The 20282-nt window shown below is 54.8% G+C and overlaps 6 protein-coding genes across 6 annotated transcripts, besides 1 other annotated feature; 3 read left to right on the top strand and 3 right to left on the bottom strand.

Moving 5' to 3' along the window:
- Positions 1–41: 41 nt before the first annotated feature.
- CYME_CMP017C (probable CGI-27 protein) lies at positions 42–1139 on the bottom strand (the record flags this gene model as incomplete). Its single annotated transcript, XM_005537669.1, has 1 exon — positions 42–1139. The coding sequence occupies one exon, from the start codon at positions 1137–1139 to the stop codon at positions 42–44; it is 1098 nt and encodes a 365-aa protein (XP_005537726.1).
- Positions 1140–4309: 3170 nt separating this feature from the next.
- On the top strand, positions 4310–6526 carry CYME_CMP016C (hypothetical protein; the record flags this gene model as incomplete). The annotated part of the gene is made up of 1 exon (XM_005537668.1): positions 4310–6526. The coding sequence occupies one exon, from the start codon at positions 4310–4312 to the stop codon at positions 6524–6526; it is 2217 nt and encodes a 738-aa protein (XP_005537725.1).
- Positions 6527–7456: 930 nt separating this feature from the next.
- Positions 7457–11482, bottom strand: CYME_CMP015C (similar to Raf/ATN-like protein kinase, with ankyrin repeats; the record flags this gene model as incomplete). The annotated part of the gene is made up of 1 exon (XM_005537667.1): positions 7457–11482. The coding sequence occupies one exon, from the start codon at positions 11480–11482 to the stop codon at positions 7457–7459; it is 4026 nt and encodes a 1341-aa protein (XP_005537724.1).
- Positions 11483–13632: 2150 nt separating this feature from the next.
- CYME_CMP014C (hypothetical protein, conserved) lies at positions 13633–14682 on the top strand (the record flags this gene model as incomplete). The annotated part of the gene is made up of 1 exon (XM_005537666.1): positions 13633–14682. One exon carries the CDS (start codon positions 13633–13635, stop codon positions 14680–14682), a length of 1050 nt encoding a protein of 349 aa, XP_005537723.1.
- Positions 14683–16870: 2188 nt separating this feature from the next.
- Positions 16871–17869, top strand: CYME_CMP013C (mitochondrial DNA replication protein YHM2; the record flags this gene model as incomplete). The annotated part of the gene is made up of 1 exon (XM_005537665.1): positions 16871–17869. The coding sequence occupies one exon, from the start codon at positions 16871–16873 to the stop codon at positions 17867–17869; it is 999 nt and encodes a 332-aa protein (XP_005537722.1).
- Positions 17870–17874: 5 nt separating this feature from the next.
- On the bottom strand, positions 17875–18306 carry CYME_CMP012C (60S ribosomal protein L34; the record flags this gene model as incomplete). Its single annotated transcript, XM_005537664.1, has 1 exon — positions 17875–18306. The coding sequence occupies one exon, from the start codon at positions 18304–18306 to the stop codon at positions 17875–17877; it is 432 nt and encodes a 143-aa protein (XP_005537721.1).
- A 305-nt stretch (positions 18307–18611) lies between these two features.
- Positions 18612–20282: part of a sequence feature (repetitive element) that runs on past the window's edge.

The raw sequence follows: 20282 nt of genomic DNA, 5'->3' as shown, positions 1-20282 counted from the left end.
GCAGTTTCCATCGACGCTCATCTTGGCTTTTCGTTGTAACCCTACCTCAGGGATTTCGTCTCTCTGGGTTCTTCGTAAACCCTGTAGCCAGCGCCAGCCACATAGCTCACGGAGCTATCGTGCGCATCCACACAAGCTGAGGACTGCGCATATCGCAGGAACACAAGTCGCCAGGCAGAAGGTTCCGCGAAATGCACTGCCCAGAGCATCACCGCCAGAGGATGTCTGCCGCAGATCGTATTGCCAGTCTTCTGGAGGTAAGCGCGGAAGCCCTCGGCATCTTTCAGGGAAATCAAGTACATGCCCATCGAGTCGAGCGCACGAATATAGTCGGAGAGGCCTACACCAAGGCGTTGGCGTTCTTGAGCAAGTTTGTCCTTGCAGCCGGGTGTATAACCAAAACGTTGACCCCAGTGACAAAAGTCGGTAGATACCACGAGCAGTGTCCGGGGCTGCAACACCTGCTCTGCGCAGAAACGCCCGCATGCCTTCTCCTTGGATGGCGACAACGCTCCACACATGATCGGCACAAAGCGAACCTGTTGTAAGCGTCCCTGAAACACCTTCGCCAAGAAGGGTAGCTGCATTTCAATTGAGTGCTCGTCCTCGTCAGTACTCTTGGACAGTATCTCGAAAAGCTCCGGATAGAGCTGACTCCAAGATTGGACCAGTGCGGTGTCTACCAGCAAGTCGCCCAGGGGAGTCGCCAACCGCTCCGCTCCCGATAAGCCGCACTTCTGCATGTACACGTGGTGTGAGGGCCCGATAATCACCACACGATCAAAGCGCGCTGGATCCACTTGAGCGTAGGCGAATGCAGCGGTTTCACCCGAGTAAGCGTAACCAGCGTGCGGCACCACCAGGATCTCGAGGGTTCCGCGGCCTTGAACTTGTGTCTGGGTCTGAACTTGTTGCGGATTTTGCTCAGAGGAGAGCGATGCTTCGACATTGCTGTCATCCAGAAAGTGGTCCCGTTTACCCCACAGGTTCCGAAACAGTATCGCGTCATCGGCTGGCCTTAGAGGCGTCAGCTGCGATGGAACACGTCTCAGCCACTGTTCCAGCGCCTGGCTAAGCCTTTCGGTGTCACTCTGGTACCACGAGCCTGCGTGTTGTGCTTCTCTTCGCGAATACCGCATGACCGCTTCGTAGCATATGGAGCCTCTGGCTCTGCGCAAAAGCGCCTGCAACGACAGCCAAAACCCCAGCTCATGCGGAATGGGGTATGTACTTCGCGTCCGGGTTGCCAATCGGATCAATCTTTGGGAACGGTGCTGCTCTTCGTTGATTCTCTCAGGTGGCTTTACAGCCGCGTCAGAATCAAATGGAGCGACTCCTCTAACTCGGGCGTACAAACTAAAGTTTCGGTTCCTTCTCGGTGTCGTCAGCAGTGGCATATGCGGCTTTGGTCTGTGAAGGCTTTTGTCGGGACTCCCGTAGCTCCTGGTTGATGGACCCCGGTCTGCCCTGTCTATCTAGCTCCGATGCAGGCAGTCGAAGGATGTTGGTGGCAGCGATAAAGTACCGCTTTTCCCGCTTCCGCTTGGTCTCGAAGCATTTCATGCATATGCGAACGTTACTTCTACGCTTTGCTTGCAATTTTCAGCTTCTTCTTCTGTGAAGCCTCGGAGCGGCCTTCGCAGCGCTGACACTTGTATGCAGTCAGGTGTTCCCGTATATCCAACGCACGCTCTTCACCAAGAGGGCGCCCTGTGTCGCGTTAAAGCCTGGTTCATCGCTCGGTACCTGTCGTCTACGGGTAGAGAGGGCGCCACTCGAGGTCGACCTCCGTTTCCCCGCTCGTTGCCTACCCGATAATCACGGGCTTCTTCTGGGCGGTGCCCTCGGCGAGTACGCTGTCCGCTGCACACGCAAGAGCACGATGTTCCATTTGACAGAGGATTTGTTGGACGCAATATTGTCCATGATAATGCACGCACTGGAGGGAAATTCCAGACTGGAGGCCAAGTCATGAAATTCCAGTCCGTCGATTCCCCCTTTCGCATGCTGCGCTGTCGCATGCCCTGCTGGAAGCGATCGCTGAGATGACTGATGTCGGAGTCCAAGACTCTTTTCCGCGGAAACGGAAGAGACACAGGTTCTGTGGGCATATCCCGTGAGCGGTAATATCCTGCTGGCGTGCTCGATTTCGTCAATCGTCACAAAATGCATATCAGTTGTCTTTCTAACGGAATCGAATATTTGACGCGGCAAGTTCTGTGAGCTTTCGGCATGACCTTGTGAACGAATCATCAGTCGCGAGCGTCCAGTATCGAATGTATACTCTCTAAAACGAATAACGTTGCACGTCGATGGATGGTATATATATCTACTTTCGCGCAGTCGCCTCCCTGCCTCTTTGGACCGGCCGCCTGGTATCGGTCTCAGTTTATCGAATCACATGTCAAGCATCAGAGGCTGGTCCACGAAGTTTGATTGCGTAAGCTACTTGGGTCTCTTCTTCAGCACCGCATACCGTGTGATATGCATGTCGGTGTTGAACTCTCGGCTGACAAAATCCATACTTATGTTGCCGCTGGTTGAACTCAGCAGTGCAAGGATTTCTAGAACTCGTGCCCGATGCTCCATTACAGACTCGTCATCACCACATCAGGCAAACAGTTTCCTCGCCTATCTCTCCTCTTCTTCGTCATTTGCTCTTCTTCGCTGCGTGGTCGGCGAGAAGAGGATTTGCTCTCTGGTTTTTTGTCGAACCCGGCGGTGATGGCTTTTTTGGATCCTAAACTCGCATGTTCAAACATTTCCCGTAGATTTTTTATTTTTAGAAGCAAAAGAGCTTCTTTGTGCCCATAGGCGAGCGCCTTCATGGAGCGAGAAGGACTTGCGGACGAAACACGACACGTGCACCGGTGTGTCATCATGTGCTGAAGGATCTAGCGACTCGCCCAGTGGAGCGATCATTAGGTTTCACAGTAGAAAATAATCCTTCGATGCGACTGAACCACACAGCGTACGGAGGATCGAAAAGTAGCTCTATCCGAGAGGATCCGCAGAAGCGTGAACGCATGGGGAACGATGAAATACCGCGTTTTCGAATGGAAGACCGTCGCCAGACGTCAGGGGAAAAGTATTCAGTGATTCGACAAAGGGTTGGTGCTGCTGTCCGGACCTTCTCTACGAGCAAATGTGAGGCCGCTAAATGAATCCACTCCATCTAGAATAGGTGATTCAGCCGTTCTCCTCGAGTTCAATCGCACATGCAGCGGGCTGCCCCTCTCGGAATACCCATCCAAGTTCAGACCGTTTCGTGCAAAGGACGTCTCGTCGACTGAAAAACAAGCCGACCTTCTTGTACTGAATAACGATTGCTGAGTCCCAGAAAAGCTATAGCAGATGCGATTTCGGTAGAAGAGGTCCTTTCTTGAACTAGGACTTTTTTTGCGATTGTACACCAGTGTTTTCAAGACAACGCGAACAAGCTATTAAGAAACAGAGAGGCCTTGGCGGCTACGATCGTCGCTTTTGCTTTTCGTCGGATGATCATCGGGTCGTTTTCATAACGTTGAGAGCAAGCAGTCTTTAAGAATACCGGTTTTTGGCGCAGTGCTCGTACACATCTTTCTTTCAGTGTCCCTCATGCATCTGAGTACTATAGTATTACTTACCTGAAGAAGGATTGCAGTCTTCACTGCACTGCACAATGAAGCATCTATCCTACTGGTAGTTCGCCTGTGATCTATATGGAAAATTACTTGTTGATGTCGATCTCCTGCTATCCGCCGCAAAGTAGCATCGAATTACCCTCTGCAGGGGGAGCAACAAACCTGAATCCATCGACGATTACCTTGAGCGTAGCGCCGTGGCGAATTGCTATGCGACTGGGTGTTGTCACTAGAGAGCCCGTCGGTAGATGACCAGTAACCACAGCACAAACGCAAGGGAACAGCTGCCTCAGATATACGTCATCTAGTTCACCAGTAGGTGTGTCTCGTACTCCACCCGACATGGCGTGCTGGACGCTTTGAAGAAGCTGTCTCTGGTGTTCTGTCGGTAGCCCGCAAAATAGCTTTACCGTATAGTGATCACAACGAGTTGTATTGAACGCTAGAAAAGAGCTGCTTCTCTTAACTAGCATCTAGCTCACTGATACCTTTATCTTCTGCTTATCACTCGCGGTTTGATCATAGTTTGGACGACGGGCCCCTGCTCTCGTCGAGACGGCAACCTAACACCCGGCAAGCGCTTTTGGATATCGAGCTCGAAGCCAAATATCATCTTTTAGCAAACCCCGGGCCAGGTTTCGCGTTCGCTGGGAAGTAGCGCTTCCTCCAGTTGTCCCTGAAACTAGATGCAGGTTTGGACGCACCACTGTCACTTTTGCGGTGCGCTTCTCCCAGGGACAACACTTGTGCAGCGTTTACGGCGCTGGATACGACACGCGTTCTTCAGCTCACAGTCTGGGCAAGGCTCTGCACCGATATCGCACCTGATCTGCGCTCACTGCGACGCCTACAATGGTTTTGACCCCCAAAGCGAGTCTGGATACGACGAGCACTGGCCTGCGTTCTACGCGGCTCGATGTGGGCGTCCGAGTCCAGCGCTCACTCCTTTGCCGGCATCGACCCGCCACACTTTGACACTGAGCGCACAGGAGGTTGCCTCTCCCGATAGCCGGCCCCTCGGAGGCTCATTGAAGGCCACGGATCCGCTTGACGTGCCTTGTCCGATGCACGTGTTCTGCGCAACCTGCCTGGATACACTGGAACGCTGGAGACTAGCGAGGGCGGCGCTCCTGGAACCGGGCCAGCCTCTGCCTGCAACGCGTCAGCGCGGAAAGGCAGCGCTGCGGGGCGTGGGAACTCCCCATTTCGAGCAGTACGATCGAGAGCTCCAGGCTATCGATGCTGCGTATGCACTCTGTCCACGCTGCAAGGAGGCTGTTGAGCGGCAGCTCGAGCAGGTAGAGGCAGCCGTGCGGAAATGGTACATCGCCAGGCGTCTAGAGGCATCACTACGAGAACGTCTTGACGGCGTGCTAGGCAAGCGCGAAAGACCGTCCCAGAGAGCACTTTTGGGACCGCAACCAAGCCGTACGCAAGATGAACCTGCCACAGTTCAGTTGCGAGCGAATTCACCTTCTACCATGATAACCGCATATCCGCGGTTTGTACCAGTCAAGCTGCTTCCGAAGCGTTTCGTGAAATGGATCATTGCGTTCATGTCAGGCCTTACCCTGGCAAGTGTCTTCGCTGCTCGAGGGCGCCGTTTCGGTTGCTTCTGGCCCTTTGGCGAGAAGCTGTTGCTTGCGACATCTGCTGCACAATCCAAGGCAATAGCTGGGATCTGTTTTTCACGTGTCGCATGGCGTTTTTGTGAACCCCTGATCCAAAGCGGGCGGCGCCTCATGCCATGCAACATGGCACTTGTCTGGCGACGGGGCGATCTCTGCATCATAGCATGGACGATCAGTGTGCTCCTGGCTTGCGTAATGTCACGCTGGCTGTTGTGCAAGTGCAAGCAGCTCTTCAGGGCGTCTGTTGCAGCGCAAAAAGTCCATGCTCCTGAAACATTCGACGGGCAGCTAGCAGTCGCGCTTTCGCAGCGACTACATCTGTCATCTGGAGGCAAGGCGAAGAGCGCTATGGCGCCGTCTGCTCCGCCCACGCCGGAGTCGCACTCTACGTGCCCACCTCGTCAGAGACGAGGCGCCATATCATCATCATCATCATCTAAGTGTGCTGGTACGTTTATGCCAGCTACACCGCAACCACGTCACGCCATCGCATCGTCTCAACGGACGCTTTCCCAGCACTCAATAGAAGCTGCACAAGTTCGAGGACCTTTCGCGACAAGTTCCTGTCGGCTGCTGGTTTCGTGCGTTCGGCAAAGCGCGCTCTTCCGTGCTTGGGACTGGTACGATAGCGCACGGCTCTTGCTTCTCGGAATCAGACTAGCTGAAGCCGGTTGCTCACGAACTTTTTGCTGCTCTGTTTGGTGGTCGCTCAGCACGAGTCTCTGTCAGTTTCTGCTGCTTAATTGCTCTCTGTACGGTATCATCGGCGGCAGGAGAGATAGTCCAACGACATCGACTGCAACATCGACGAGTGCAGCACCAGCAGCAGCGCCAGAAAACGTGTGTGCGGATGCTGCATTCACTCCAGCATCGGAGCGCGCTTCGCTTCCGCAGTTCCCGTGCACTGGTTTTGCTGGCACTCCGGAAAGGTGTACTCCGCGCGAAACCGCCGCGACGTCCAGTCTGGAACGCCAGCCCGCACTCGAGAGTTGCTGGCACTTGCGAACCTCCTGGTACTGGTGGCGGAACTTATTTTGTGCTAGGCGCTCGCCCAACACGCCCAGAATGATCATTGGTCTGCATCTGGTGCTCTGTATCGATGTCGTTCGGCGTTTTCTCCGAGCATTGACCTCGGGAAGCGCTTGGCGACCTGTGGGTACGCTGTCTGCACAGTGGTGGCGATGGCTGCGAAAACTTGTGACTGTAGACACGCTCACGCTCGCAAGCATGGTGGTGCTCGTGCTGGTGTTGCGGCGGCGTGCATTCACCTGAACGAATTCCCGTCTCACCTCCGAGCAGTAGGGTATTGTCGCAGTATCGGATGTGTGCCCCGCGTGTCGGTGCATGTCGACGGAGCGTTACGACGACAGAGCGCGTTTCCCTGCTTTCTGGTGCCGCGTCGGGTACCTCGCTCTTGCGACGAGTCGTACCGAGCGTACTCGCTTCCAGCTAGGTTGCTGGGGCGGAGCGCATACACCTCTGCTGATGTTGATCCCGTTTATCACTCGTCTGGTGCATCGACGCTCTCCTTGAACGTTGCTTTACGGTCTTTATCTATCGCCCGGTGCCAGATACGACGGCCTCGGGTTTCCGTGCGAATCGAATGCCATCCTGCTGTGCATATGAATGCGTTTCAGCGCATAGCGTCTTCCTGGTACGCATCGTCGATCTCTGGAGCGGAACCCAAAGAATTTCCCACGCAACCCAAGGCTTCACGTTCGGTATAGGTTGGCACTTGGCCAAAGCGTTCGAAATCACCTGGATATTCTGGTGCCTTAGGTGCCGCTGGGGCTACCCAGCTCGTTCGCGCTCCCTGGAAGCTTGAGAGCTGCACGAAACAACGCATCCCATGGCGAACAGTACAACTCAAGACGCTGAGGTCTCCGAAGCAGTTCATTCTCTGCCGTACGGGTTCGTGCACGGCCTGTATCCCATGGCGAACAGTACAACTCAAGAAGCTGAGGTCTCCGAAGCAGTTCATTCTCTACCGTACGGGTTCGTGCATGGCCTGCGTTCATGTGCTGGCGCTGCCGGGGCGCCTGCACACGCAGCCGGCGGTGCTGGAAACAGGATAAACCAGCGTTTCTGGTGAACCCGAATGCTTTCATTTGCAGCGCATGAAGCCGCACTCGTCTTCGTCGCCCGAACAAACTTTGCTTCAAGTAAACCCGAACTCGTTTATTCGCAGTGCTCCCGTCGACACTAGTCACCATAGTAATCGACATTACCCGGAGACTGCGGTGCCGGCGACGATCGACCCCGTCCGAACTGATCCGACTCTGGTGTGTTCGTTCGCAGCAACGAACGCTGTGGCGAGGCAGCACCGTTCGATGATGACCCGCCGATATCCCGCCTTAAACCGCGAGCACGCTGTCGTAACTGGGCACCCATCACCGATTCGATATAGACAGCAGTTTCCGGATGTTTGAAGCGAATCGCCTCCTGCAGTGGTGTGCTGCCCCAACGATCCGTCGCCATGACATCGGCACCGGCCTCTACGAGCAGTTTCGCCACCTCAGTGTATCCCTCGGCAGCCGCCAAGTGTAAAGCGGTACGTCGATCATAGTCCGCCTGGCGCACATCGACGCCCTCGCCAATGAATGAGCGAACCGCCGCAATATCACCGCGTGCAACTGCATCGATAAGCTCGAAATGACTCTTCTGATCGAAAATCCTGCCCCCGTACTGGTCACGTAACACCTGTGCACAGTGCTCATGACGGAAGCGTATCGCTTCGCTCAGGGGTGTCGAGCCCCAGCGATCGCGTGCATTCACCTCTGCACCATGCTCCAGCAGGCACACCGCGATATCCACAAAACCTTCGGCAGCGGCAACGTGCAACGGCGTACGCCGATCATAGTCACAGAAACAAGGCGAGACACCACGTTCGAGGAGGCGCTTCACCCGCGCAAGATCATTCTGCACCACTGCGTTCATGAGCTGCAACTGCTTGGTCTGGCTGGGTGCTGCTGCGCGCTCGTGGGCGTCTGCACCAACGTTACCGCCACCGCTGCTGCCGCTGCCGCCACCAACGCCAGTGTTATCGGTATCGTCGTCAGAGGATGACCTAGAGGCATCCTCTGCGTTCGTCGCAAGTTCGAGGCTGATGTCTTCCAGAATATCTAGTATCGTCCCAAAGTCGGGGCGAGATTGCGGATCTCGCTCCCAGCACCGGGAGAGCAGCGCCTGGAATTCGGCATATACCTCGCCCAGCGGCGGCCGTGCGTTCTGGGCGTACACCTTGTACATCAGCTGGACGGGCATGAGGTTCTCGAAGGGTTTTTTGCGCGTCAGCAGCTCCCACAGCACAATGCTATAGGAGTAGACGTCGGCCTTGTCGGTGTAGGGTTCTCCGCCCATGACCTCGGGTGCTAGGGTGTAGGGAGTGCCCATGGTATCGGCATCGCAGGCGCTCCCGTAGTTGCTCGACTCACCTGCACCGGCACGCCGCAGGGCGGATAAACCAAAGTCACAGATCGCGATGCGGTTCAGTGACTCGTCGACGAGCACGTTGCTCGACTTGAGGTCTCGATGGAGGATCTGCGGTTTGCAGGAGTGCAGGTAGAGCATCCCACGAGCCACGGCAATAGCGATGCGCAGCTTTTGATGCTTGCTCAAGCGCTTCCGTCGCTTGAAGAGCAAATCGTGGACCGAGCCACCCGGAAAGAGTTCGCTCACGATACAGAGCGGTTTTCGGGGGTCTGCAGTGGCGCCCATATAGAGAAGCACGTTCGGATGACGCAGCTGCGACAGAAGCTCCACCTCTCGAACGAAAGAGACGAGGTTGAATTCATCGAGACGTCGCGGTGTCTCATCGAGGAGGTGCATTCCAGGACGTGGATGTTTTCGCTGCTGCTGCTGCTGCTGGCCATTGTAATGCGTTTGCGATTTGTCGATACCGTACATGCTGAGCCCCGCTGCCGCGTCCGCTGCGAAGAGCGCCTCATCAAGCCTGGCACCGGCGCTGTGCCCTTGGACGTCCGTCTCGAAGGTCATCGCTTCGACGGAGGATTCCGAGTCCGAGGAGCTCGAAGAAGCCAACCCATGATCGATTGTTGCTGCAGTGCTGCATTCCGGGCGGGTTGCGGTTTTCGCGGAAGCAGCTGCGGTGCCAACTGTTTGATCGTCGATACCGGGTGGCTCGCAAGTCCCGGTTAGCGAGGCTCCTGCGTCGCGCAGCATTGGCCAGGTGCCGGTCATGCTCGGATCAAAGCGCTTAAATACCTTGATGGCGACCGGCAGATGGAGCCACTCGCCGGACCAGACCTCAGAGAAGCTGCCTTCACCGATTTTGCGCTCAAACCGAAGCGCCGTGTACTCGATGACAAAAGGCGAGTGCAGCAGGAACGAAGTCATCTTGGCAATGGCTGCCTGGTCACTGGAGCGCAAGTTTTCTGCACTCGTCGTCGTCGTCATCATCGTCGGCGCAGCGGGTTCATTCGACAATAGCTCGGGGTGCTCCTCGAGTCGCTTTGACGGATGCTCTTGAAGGGACTGCTCACCGTCATTGTCCAGGTTGGCCTGGTCCTCCTCATTCATGTCTGCTACGGTGGCAAGCGCCCGGCCTTCCCCGGCATTTCGGGTAACAGGCGGCGAGTCCGGCGCCGAGGCACGCTCATGCGACAGAACACTGCGACTGGCCCTCAGAAACGATCCATATCTGCGCTCCATCCGCATTGGGCTGGATCCGAAGCGCAATTCCGCATCGCTAAACTCGTGAAGGCGTGGGATGGAAGCACGCGCTTCATTTTGATGAAGCTCCGGTGTTTGAGGCAACGACAGCTGTCGCTGTCCGCCCTGCTCGGCAAGGTGAACTGTGGAAAACGACTGTGACAAGTAAAGAGATCCTCCACGCTGGCTGGATTCACGTGAGCGTCCACGATGTATCAGTTGCAGGTACTCTTGGCTGGACGGTGCCGTCTCTTCCAGCGAACTCGACAGCGAACGCGCTACTGGAGCGGAACTCGCCATGCTCGCTTCACTGGTCGACGGACGACTCTCGAGCGGGAGTGCTGCAGCGTTCGCACAAGCCTCTGTCCGAATGAAACCCAGTCGCTCAATCTCGAGAACAATCATTTCGACCTCCTTCTGATCTCGTAGCGATGGATGCACAGCGCCCACAGCGCTACCGATGTCCGCCAACCAGTGCTGGATGTGCGGATTCCTCAAGGCGATTTCAAGAAACTCGTCGAACGCAATTTTGTGTGTGTTCACTTCAGACTCAGCATGCTCTGTTGCGATGGGACACACTGAGCGACTCTGCCGAGCGCTACCTAGGGTGCCCTTGAGGCGCTCCTTTGTCGCCGTTTCTACCATAAGTCGCGCCATCTCTAGCAAAGCATCTGCGTCTACATCATGATCCCCGGTATTTTCGTGGTCACCTACAGAACTAAACTGTACGAGCAGGTCAGCATAACTGCTGAGCAGGTGCAGCGCTTGTGCAACCTGTCGCTCGTCCAGGTGGCCGCAGGCGTCGCGGTCCACCATGGCAAAGCAGAGGCGAAGGCGTTCCTCGGCCGTCGCATGACATATGATTGCGTAGCCACACATGAAGTCACGCAGAGACAAACGACCGTTCTGTTCGACATCGAACAACCGAAAGATGAAAGCGACATCATTCAGGCTTGCTTGGGGGAAGTACTCGTGCACCAGCTCGTAAAAGTCTGGCAGTTCCAGACCCCGATGTTGTGGGTCATGAGCTTCAAAGACGCTTCGCAGCTTCCAGAGCTCACCACGATCTAGTTTCAGCTGCGCATGTCGCGTTTGGAATATACCCGTGGGCGCTGGAGCACAACTTGTATCCAAGGGTTTCGCGTAAGGAGCAGATGACGACGACAAAGACGACGACGACGAAGCAGGTTCGAAGCTATTGGCAGCCTCTTTCGGATTGCTCAACCCGGGTTCGCTGTTTCGCGATTGGAGAGACGTTCCAGTTAACTGCGGTACGGTAGCGATGGAATCGCAGGACTGCGCGCCACAACCAGCGGCAGCCGCTTGCCTAGTAACCGGCAGACTCGCTTCCTGGTCGTTCTTTCCACGTTCCTGACTCTGAACCAGTACGTCTGAAGAAAAGCGTTGCTCGTTTGGTTCCTCTAGCGACTGCGGGCGCAAACCGAAGATAGAGTAAACCGTACTCTTGGAGGACAGCCGCTCATCCGCAGTAACCGGCGTTTTTGAGTCCGAGACTCCGCTGCTCTCTCTGCAGGTCGACTCGTCCGACAAGTTCATGGCGCCAACGAGACCACTACTAAGCAGTAAATCCGTGAGCTGAGGCCTGTGTTTCGACCAGCGAGCTTCCTTGGCCCGGCGACTCTGTTCGCCAGCTGCAGTACCTCCGCGTTCAAGCTGTAGGCTCGCTGCACGCGACGCACCGTCAGTGCCCTCAGCGCCAAAGCTCTGCGGGCAGCGAAAAGCCGTTCAGCTCACGTTTTGGTATAGTGTCGACTAAGTAGACAATGTCCGTTGACTCGTCGCAAGCTAGAAGCGTAGAACGATCCAGTCCAGTTGGCGCTCGCCTCAAATCCGAACTGCTGAGCAGCCGAGCGTATCGCTGTCGAGTATCCGCAGGTCTGTGCGCCGTCGACGCCAGGTCTGCTGACGTCTCACCTCCGGAGGCTTCAAGGGCGTTACAAGAAACGCAACCCGTCGGAGGATGCAGGACTTGTGCTTGCGGAGTCTTCAGTTGCGGTAGTTGACACTGGGCTCTGAACTTGGGTGCTGGCATCGTCTGAAAAGCCGGATAAAAGCATTGTTCGCAAGCAACAGTGAAGACTCTGGATTCCCCCTGGATCCCTGGCATACCCGAGATGCGTTCAGCATGTGCATTGAAGCCACTGGTGTACCGATACTTGCGTCGAAAGTATGAATGATATCGGAAGCACGCCTGTCTGAGCTGCATTGAGCTTGTGCATTGAAGCCACTGGTGTACCGATACTTGCGTCGAAAGTATGAATGATATCGGAAGCACGCCTGTCTGAGCTGCATTGAGCATGTGCATTGAAGCCACTGGTGTACTGATACTTGCGTCGAAAGTATGAATGATATCGGAAGCACGCCTGTCTGAACTGCATTGAGCATGTGCATTGAAGCCACTGGTGTACTGATACTTGCGTCGAAAGTATGAATGATATCGGAAGCACGCCTGTCTGAACTGCATTGAGCTTGTGCTCTGAATTCATAGGTGTACCGATACCTGGTTTCAAAGTCATAACGATATTGGATGTGTGGCATACGAAGGCGTGCCCGCCTCCCTAAGTCCGTTAACAACTCCCCGAGCGCAGCCGAACCGATGCAGCAGCGATCGAAATCCGAGCCCAGTTCCATTATGCTCGTTGCACGGTGCGACGCGTTTGGCCTGCACGACAACAGCGTACTCCATGAGGCTGTTGAATGCCGCATCCCTGCGTCCTCGCAAGCATTCAATCTAAGCGACACGTTACTGCCAGCTACATGAACACCCGTTGAAGCGATGCTTGTCCCGGTCGCTTCTGCACCCGAAGCAGCCTGCTTTCCTGTGCGAACAGGATACGCTAGTCCTTCAGCAAACACGCTAGTCTGGGTCTGCAGCATTGGCGGTCGCTCAGCGAAGGCGCCACACGAAACGGTGCGCAGGGCCGTAGCCGAGACGCCAGCGGAAGTCTATAATTGTGCGTATTGTCTCAGTTTAATACGATGGATGATTGTGGCGGAATCCTCGCGCGGCGACGGCTGAGCGGCTCGTGTACTCTATGGGAATGAAGGTTTGTTGCTCAGACAAAGCGCTTTTCGATCCTTTGTGCGACGAATCACCACGATAGTGCATCGGTCTCTCTGGCAGAGCTGCAGTTGTGTTCGACACGATTCGACGACGCCCCTTGCGCCACTGGATACACTCGATCGCGTTGAGTAACTTTTTATATCGCACGACTGCCGCATCCAGCATGACAGACGCCGACGCGCGCCTGCTGCTTCCATTCAGAGGGCGGCGGCGAGGGAGCGCCGCTTGCGTCGCAGGCGCTTGGCGGCGCCTATACTCGCCGCGGGAATCTATCTGCGTTCATCGGTACTGCATAGAACAGTATAGTGACGGTGTTGTAGCAGTATCGACTTGCTACTAACTGTCGTTTCCGCGTAGGACGTCGCAGTGAATCAGTTACAGTAGTGGCGACTTGCATCTAATTGTCATTTCTGCTTAAGGGCATCGAAGTGACTCTTTTGGAGCAGCAGCGACTTGCCTCCCGCTGCCGTTTTCCCCCATAAAGCGTACCTGTGGATCCGTTGGAATCTGTGTGAACACGTACCCTCACTTGCTACCGCGTGAGAGCGCGTGCGTGCACGGTCGTTGTTGCTGGCACCTCTCGCTGACTTGCAGGCTGTAGTTTCATGCGGCTGTACTGAAAATGGCCTTTGTTAAAGCGTCGTGCTGGAGTGCGACAAACCGTGACGCACGGAGAAGGATCATCAACGAGGGCGTTTGTGGGTCGGAGCATCACGTTACATTCGGTGGGTTCGGGGTGTTCAACACTTCGCGAGGTTCCCGAACGGCAACGAGTCCGGCTTTGGGAGAGCAGGCGAAAGCCACTGCGAGCGGGCAGAGTTGGTGGCCGCCCCAGGTCAGCGTCGGAGGCTTTGTGCACACGACGAGGCTTCCAGTCGGCCGGGTCTCTGTCCGAAGGCGGCCCCGGAATGAGGCACCAGCCCTGGCGACGTTACTGTCAAACTCTAGTGAGGAGCGTCCAGCGAGCGGCCGCAGGATGCGGCGGCGCCTCGCTTCGCACGCTGTGTCGCGGACTGTTCCAGAACGTAACCGAACGTCGGTGTACGAGGACCCCAGTATGCCGCTCGTAAGGGTATGTCTGGAGGCAGCGGATGAGCGCAAAGCACAGGAGCTCACTGCGATACGTGTGAGCCATCTCACGTATGTCACGAGTTTCTTTGTGTTTGCGACTGGTCTGAGTCGCACCCAGATCTCGGCCATAGCCCGTCGCATTGAGGAGCGGGTCGCGGAGGTCCTCTCTCGCAAGCCACTTTCTGCATCGTTCCGGGGAGTGAACGCTTCACCCCCCGGTCAGAGCGGTTGGGTCACCATAGATTACGGTGAGGTTATTGTGAATATTATGTCGCCAGAGGCGCGTTCCTACTACGACATGGATACCCTCTGGGGCCGTGGCGAGGCTGTCGACGTGGACCGAGTACTTGGCGCACAGCAGCTGGATGCGAGAACGTCGCCAGGGACATCAAAACCGCTTCCAACAGGAGCAACAAGGGAAGGCGAAAATGATGCATCCGTCTTTCCGGATGATAGTGAATGGGACCTAGAGCCCGGCGCTGAGGCATCGCTTTTCAGTGAAGACTTTCACTCCGAGGAGCGCACCGATGCCGAGGAAGACGGAGAGATCATCCCCATCAGCGTCGAATTGGACACATCCTCAGATGAAGTGGATGTGTGAATAAAAAAGCCGGAATGCGCGTCACACGCAAACTCTTCCTTTTGGGCACTGCTGTTCCCTGGAACTGGGCCCGGAATGTACTCGACGCCATCTTCTTTAGCCTTGGACAGGTGCTGGCACCATGTGTTCCGCATTTGATTCGAATGCCCGGGTCGCTCACATGACACTTTGGGACAAGAGCTTGCACACCTCCGTACATGAACACTGTGGGCATGGCGCTAAGTACGCTGCTGGGTCAGGGCACCGTGAATTGCACGGGCAGCGCTAGAACGTGCATCGACCTGTGCAGCCTTTCGCTGGCGAATGTGCCTACACGACTGGACAGACGACCAAAAGCGGCAACTTCACTGCATAGAGTTTTGCCGCTCAAAGCGCATCATGTCTAGGTAAAGCACGCTTGGCGTCAGCATCGCTGGTGTGACTCTCACTGGTCTGTAGTTGCGATCGGTGATTGTCACACGGCTTCAGCGCCGGGAGATAGCGAGAGCGGCCTCGGTAAAGGTGCGTCTGTTTGCGCAGGAGAACCTCTGTTGCAGGCTGCATATTCATTAGAGATGTGTTCCCAGGGCCGATGCCCATCAAAGCGATGCCATACCGTTCTGCGTGTCTGTGACATCTGCAGCAGCAGCAACAACAATAACAATAACAATAACAATAACAAAAGCAATGTATCCAGAGTGGCAGTAAATGCCCAGCATTGGCTCAGCGCCGAAAACACCGCTGGACCAACACTCGCGTCAGGTTAAAATGAAACACTGAACTGTAAGCGCTGTTCCTGTCTTGCGATATTTTCCGAGCGTTTACTGAGATGTACAGCGTCGATATTCAACATGCAGCAATAACGGCTTACGGATTCATGCCTGAGTATAGGATTCCGTGTTGTCGTTTCAAAAGGGCCCGTTCGACGCCTTGCCTCTAGAATTCGTTACATTCCCGAAATTAGGATGAGTCGCAATGCCCGCGAAGGGGGTTTCGTAAAATGACCGATATCATTATGAGCTTCATAAGTGGAAACCTCCGCCCTTCGCCTTTCCTTGGATTTGGCACACTCAAATCACACATGCTCCAATTTTTCTATTGTCCTGTTTCATGGCCATTCGAGGGCGCGGCAGTGGAGCAAGCCTCGACGCGGCACAGAGCAGCCCTCGGTAGAGCAAATGTGATGATCGTATAGAAACACTTGACCCGTGCTATGTGTCAGCGTTGCGGAAGACGCACTGAATATGTATATAAAGAATATGAAAATTGCAAAAAGAGCGTAGATTCTGGCTTTCACATATGCATGAAATGCGTTGAAACCAAGCGAAAGCAGCGCATTTGGGAGTTGACCGCTGCAATCAACACCCGTTGAAGGTTGGCAATGGAAGCAGATGGAAAGAAACGACCGCCGTTGTAAGCGTCGGAGGTATGAGAGGATAATCAAATAGTCGCAAAAAAAGCGAGTTCCATTGTGTTTTAAAATGACTGTAGAATGGTTTCCACAAAGACAGAGTGCTCTGGAGACCACAAAAACGCAGAATCGTATCCAGAGTGACTGAGGTCTCTTGTATACTACGCGATAACTTTTGTGAATCTGGAGCAGGCGGGTGCCGATTGAATATACCAACTGTACAGCGTACAAACGAGGTGAATGGAGCTCGGAATTCGGCTCATGCAGCTGTTCATGAATTTGCGCTTCCTGTCTGTGCCGGGCAGCAGTCTCCCGATGAAGGCCATCCTACGGCGCGCAACATCTACCAGGTTATAGCAAAAAGCGATCCTTAAAGCTTCACATGGCTAGGCGCTCTGGTTGCAGAGACTTGCCGCACGACCAAACGAGTCTCGGGATAGTCGTGCGTCGAAACCGCACACGTTCAGGAGGAAAGCGCAGCGCGGGCACTACCAGGCGCGTTCCCGACGCTGCACCAGCCACCGTCGATTGCCATCGATGAGAGCATAGATGGAATGCCAAACGCTGGCTATACAGCGGCAGGCTGCAAGAAGAGTCGTGTTTTCGGCACCTGGGGACAGCGTAGGTAACCGCTGCTGTCGTTAGCAGTTAGCTGGAGTAACAGAGCCTCGGGGTCAGCAACGTGTTTCGCCGAGTTGAACGGACCCGCTTTTCGTTCGTGCGCACTGGGGTCGGTAACCAGTAGGCGTTGCGATCGTGCTCGGAGCAGCAGAGGCGGTGCGCCCCGCGGGCAACGTGATGCCTGATCTCAGTTCTCTGCAGGTTGTTGGCACCAAGGCAGCCGAGGAATCGAGGCTGGAATCAAGGAAGCCCAGCCGAAAGCCCATCGACTGGACAAACCTCGGTCTGGGCGCCGCGCTGCAGCTTTTCGAGGTGACGACTCTGGGGCAACCGTTTGAAGTCATTAAAACCCACCTCGCTGCAAATCGGAACGACACGTTGTTAGAGGCGGTTCGGAAACTGTACGCTAGAGGCGGACTTGCTGCTTTTTGGACGGGACTCGTTCCGTGGGCCTGGATCGAGGCAGCAACAAAAGGTGCTGTTCTGCTCTTGACCCAGACCGAGACAACGTTTTACGCGCAACATGTTATGGGCCTGTCGCCGGGCTGGTCAGCTGCTGTTGGCGGTATGGCCGGAGGTGTTTGCCAGGCCTACACGACCATGGGATTTTGTACCTTCATGAAGACCGTGGAAGTAACGCGATCGCGCTCAGGGCCTGGCAAGGACATGAGCACCTGGCAAGTCGCTTTTGACATTCTCAAACGTGACGGCATCGCGGGCATGTACCGAGGGGTGAATGCCGTAGCGCTTCGTCAACTCACGAACTGGGGCAGTCGCTTCGGCCTCAGCAGGGCCACCGAGTGGATTTTTCGCCGCAACGATCCAGAGCGAGCGCTGACTACCTCAGAACGTCTGGCAAGCAGTGTCATAGGTGGAGCGCTGGCCTGCTGGAATCAACCAATCGAGGTGATTCGCGTGGAGATGCAATCTGCCATGAAAAGGGAAGACTGGCCACAGAATCGCCCGGTAAATATGTGGAGCGTTGCACGGTGGATTTATCAACGGAACGGGATCCGTGGTTTCTATCGGGGTGTGACGCCACGGATCGGTCTCAGCGTGTACTTGACCTCGGTCATGGTATTCGGCGGTGACCAGCTCAAAGAGCGAGTCGCGGCCCGACGCGAGGCTCGACGGCTCCAACGCGAGTCAAGCGCGTCCTCTTCGTCAGCTGCTTGAGGGCCCTATGCCTTTTTGACAGTGCTTGCACTTGCTCCGCTCTTCTTCGACTTTTTCTTCCGGGATTCTTCCCGTTCAGCCGCTGTTTTGGTTTGCCGGGCGATCGCTTCCTGTTGCCGAAGCCTTTGCTTCACGGCTCTCGACTCTTCGATTAAAAACGCTCGATGAATCCTATCCCGCACAGCATTACCGCAGAGTACTCCTCCATATGCGCGAGATACGCTTTTCTTCGGTTTTGAGAGGCGTGCAAGTTCACGCGGCCTCCGCACGGGAACTCCGTTCAGCTTTGTTCCGGTATCGCCGCAACGCGGTGCTTTGGTTCGCTTCTTCAGGTAGTGCACTCTGAGGATCCCACCTGGAGTCTTCACTTTCCGAATCTTATTCGATTTCGTCGCGTATGGTCTTCTCTTTCGGAGCGTGATCCTGGTATCAGGCATTTCGACGTGTCACCAGTGTGCTGTGCAAGCTGCGGGGTCCAGCGGCAACAGGCCGTATCGTACAACTAGGGGAACTGCAGTTGTGTGCCAATGCGCTGCACGTAGAGCTGCGTGCGCGACGGCAGTCACGCCGCGCACTGTCCTTTTAGTACATTTATGTATGAATTCATACAGAATAAACGAATGCGGTCTGGTAATTAATGGACAAATCGTTTCCATAGGCCAGCGTTCTCCATCTGTGCGCTTTTTTTTCTCTTTTTTGTTTGTTTTTCAGTGCGCGGTGAAGGAACACTGGTGAGATGGACACGCTGCCGCCGGCAGTGCACAGGGGAGGCGAACGGCCCGCACTAGATAAAACGTCTCGAACTGATGTACAGATGCCTCTCAGTCTTTTTGGACCGGCCACCTACTACTGGTTTCAACTTTTTCTCATATAATCCCACCTCAAGAGGTTGTCCAACAAAATTCCTTCGTGTCAACTCTGGAGGTCTTTTCTCGATCACCGCACATCTTTTATTGATAGCAGCATTAAATTCACGATTCACAAACTCCATCCGTTTCTTGCCGTTGGTAGTTGTACTCACTAGTGCAAGTAACCCTCGAACTTTCGCCTTCATTTCCATTTGCTCTTCCGTCAGCACTCCGTACTCTTTGATATCCTCAGGGCTCCGCTGGCACTTTTCCATCTCGACCCTCTGAAGTGTACACCCCAGTTCATGGTGTGTATAGGACGTTCGGAACTCATCTACATGTATCGTAATGAAACGCCGCGCACACTCCTTGTACGTTGTTGTCGTTGGAGCTGGCATACATCCTTTTCTCGATGTCCATCGCTCTGCTCCGTACGCTAATACGAGCCTCTGATTTTCATCCTCCTTCAGGGCTCTCAACTCATTCAAAAAGTTCGCGAACGCGCGCTGTGTCCCATACTACAAATTCATACGCAAACGAGCCCATCGGGGCTTTGTACACTCCTCCCACAGCGCCTCCCAGCGAGCAACGCGAACTTCCATGAACTCCCGAAAAGCTTGCCAGTCCGCTCCGCGGCTCGTCACCTCGCTCAAAGCATCCAGGTGCTCTTTCACTCCTGCATTCCGTGTCTCAATTTTCTTCCTCGCATTCATTTTACCGGATTCTCGATAGTATATTGCTCTCGAGAACCTCGAAACACGCATGTCTCTCTGACGTAAATCGCCGTCAACACCATCTTCCGCACGCTTGGGTACTGCGATCGTTATGATATTCGTACCCCCGGGGTTCGCACCAAAGACAAAGTCGTTCTCATGCACTTTCTGCGTCGCGGGATCCACCTCCTTCTAATGTTCATATTTCGCAGAGGGCGAACCCGAGGACAGAACAGAACGATCCGCCTCCAACCGCCGATAGTGTACATACATGGCTACCCCATCGCTTTCGATCGTCCCCATGGATGGCTTTTCCTTCCTCGTTTGAGACGTTTGAAGTCGAAGATACTCTTCCGGTGCGTCTCTCGGTTTTCGCAGGTGAACCATATCTTCCTTACATCGAACTATGGACTGATCTCCTTCATGATGCCGTAAAGGATTCTGGAGTCGATTGTCACAAGATGTGACTTGATATTGCACAACGTGACGATATTGAAGCGCTTCCCCATCAGGACAGCCTTGCGTCTCTCCGACTCTTCATTTTTTCCATATTCAGCTGTTTTCGGCCTTACGGTCGAGTTCTCGATTTAGGAACACGAAATACCGCTTGATACGGGGATAACATCTTTCTACATCTTTTTTAACATTTGATCAGTTTTCTGCTGGATTCGCCAGCCCCAGAACCGAACAGTGCTCCGGTGCTGCCGTACGGATCGCAGAAGCCTCACTCTTTCTCATGCGTGATGTCTTCATGTCGACAAATTCGATCTCATCTTCATGATGGGGATCGTTCGTGATGCCATCTATAATAGCCTAGCTCTCTTTTCCAGACAGGCCCCTGGTGGAGTGTAA

Source organism: Cyanidioschyzon merolae, chromosome 16 (assembly GCF_000091205.1).
Source record: "Cyanidioschyzon merolae strain 10D DNA, chromosome 16, complete genome".
Lineage (NCBI taxonomy): Eukaryota > Rhodophyta > Bangiophyceae > Cyanidiales > Cyanidiaceae > Cyanidioschyzon > Cyanidioschyzon merolae.
This window is presented reverse-complemented; position numbering and strand designations above follow the sequence as displayed.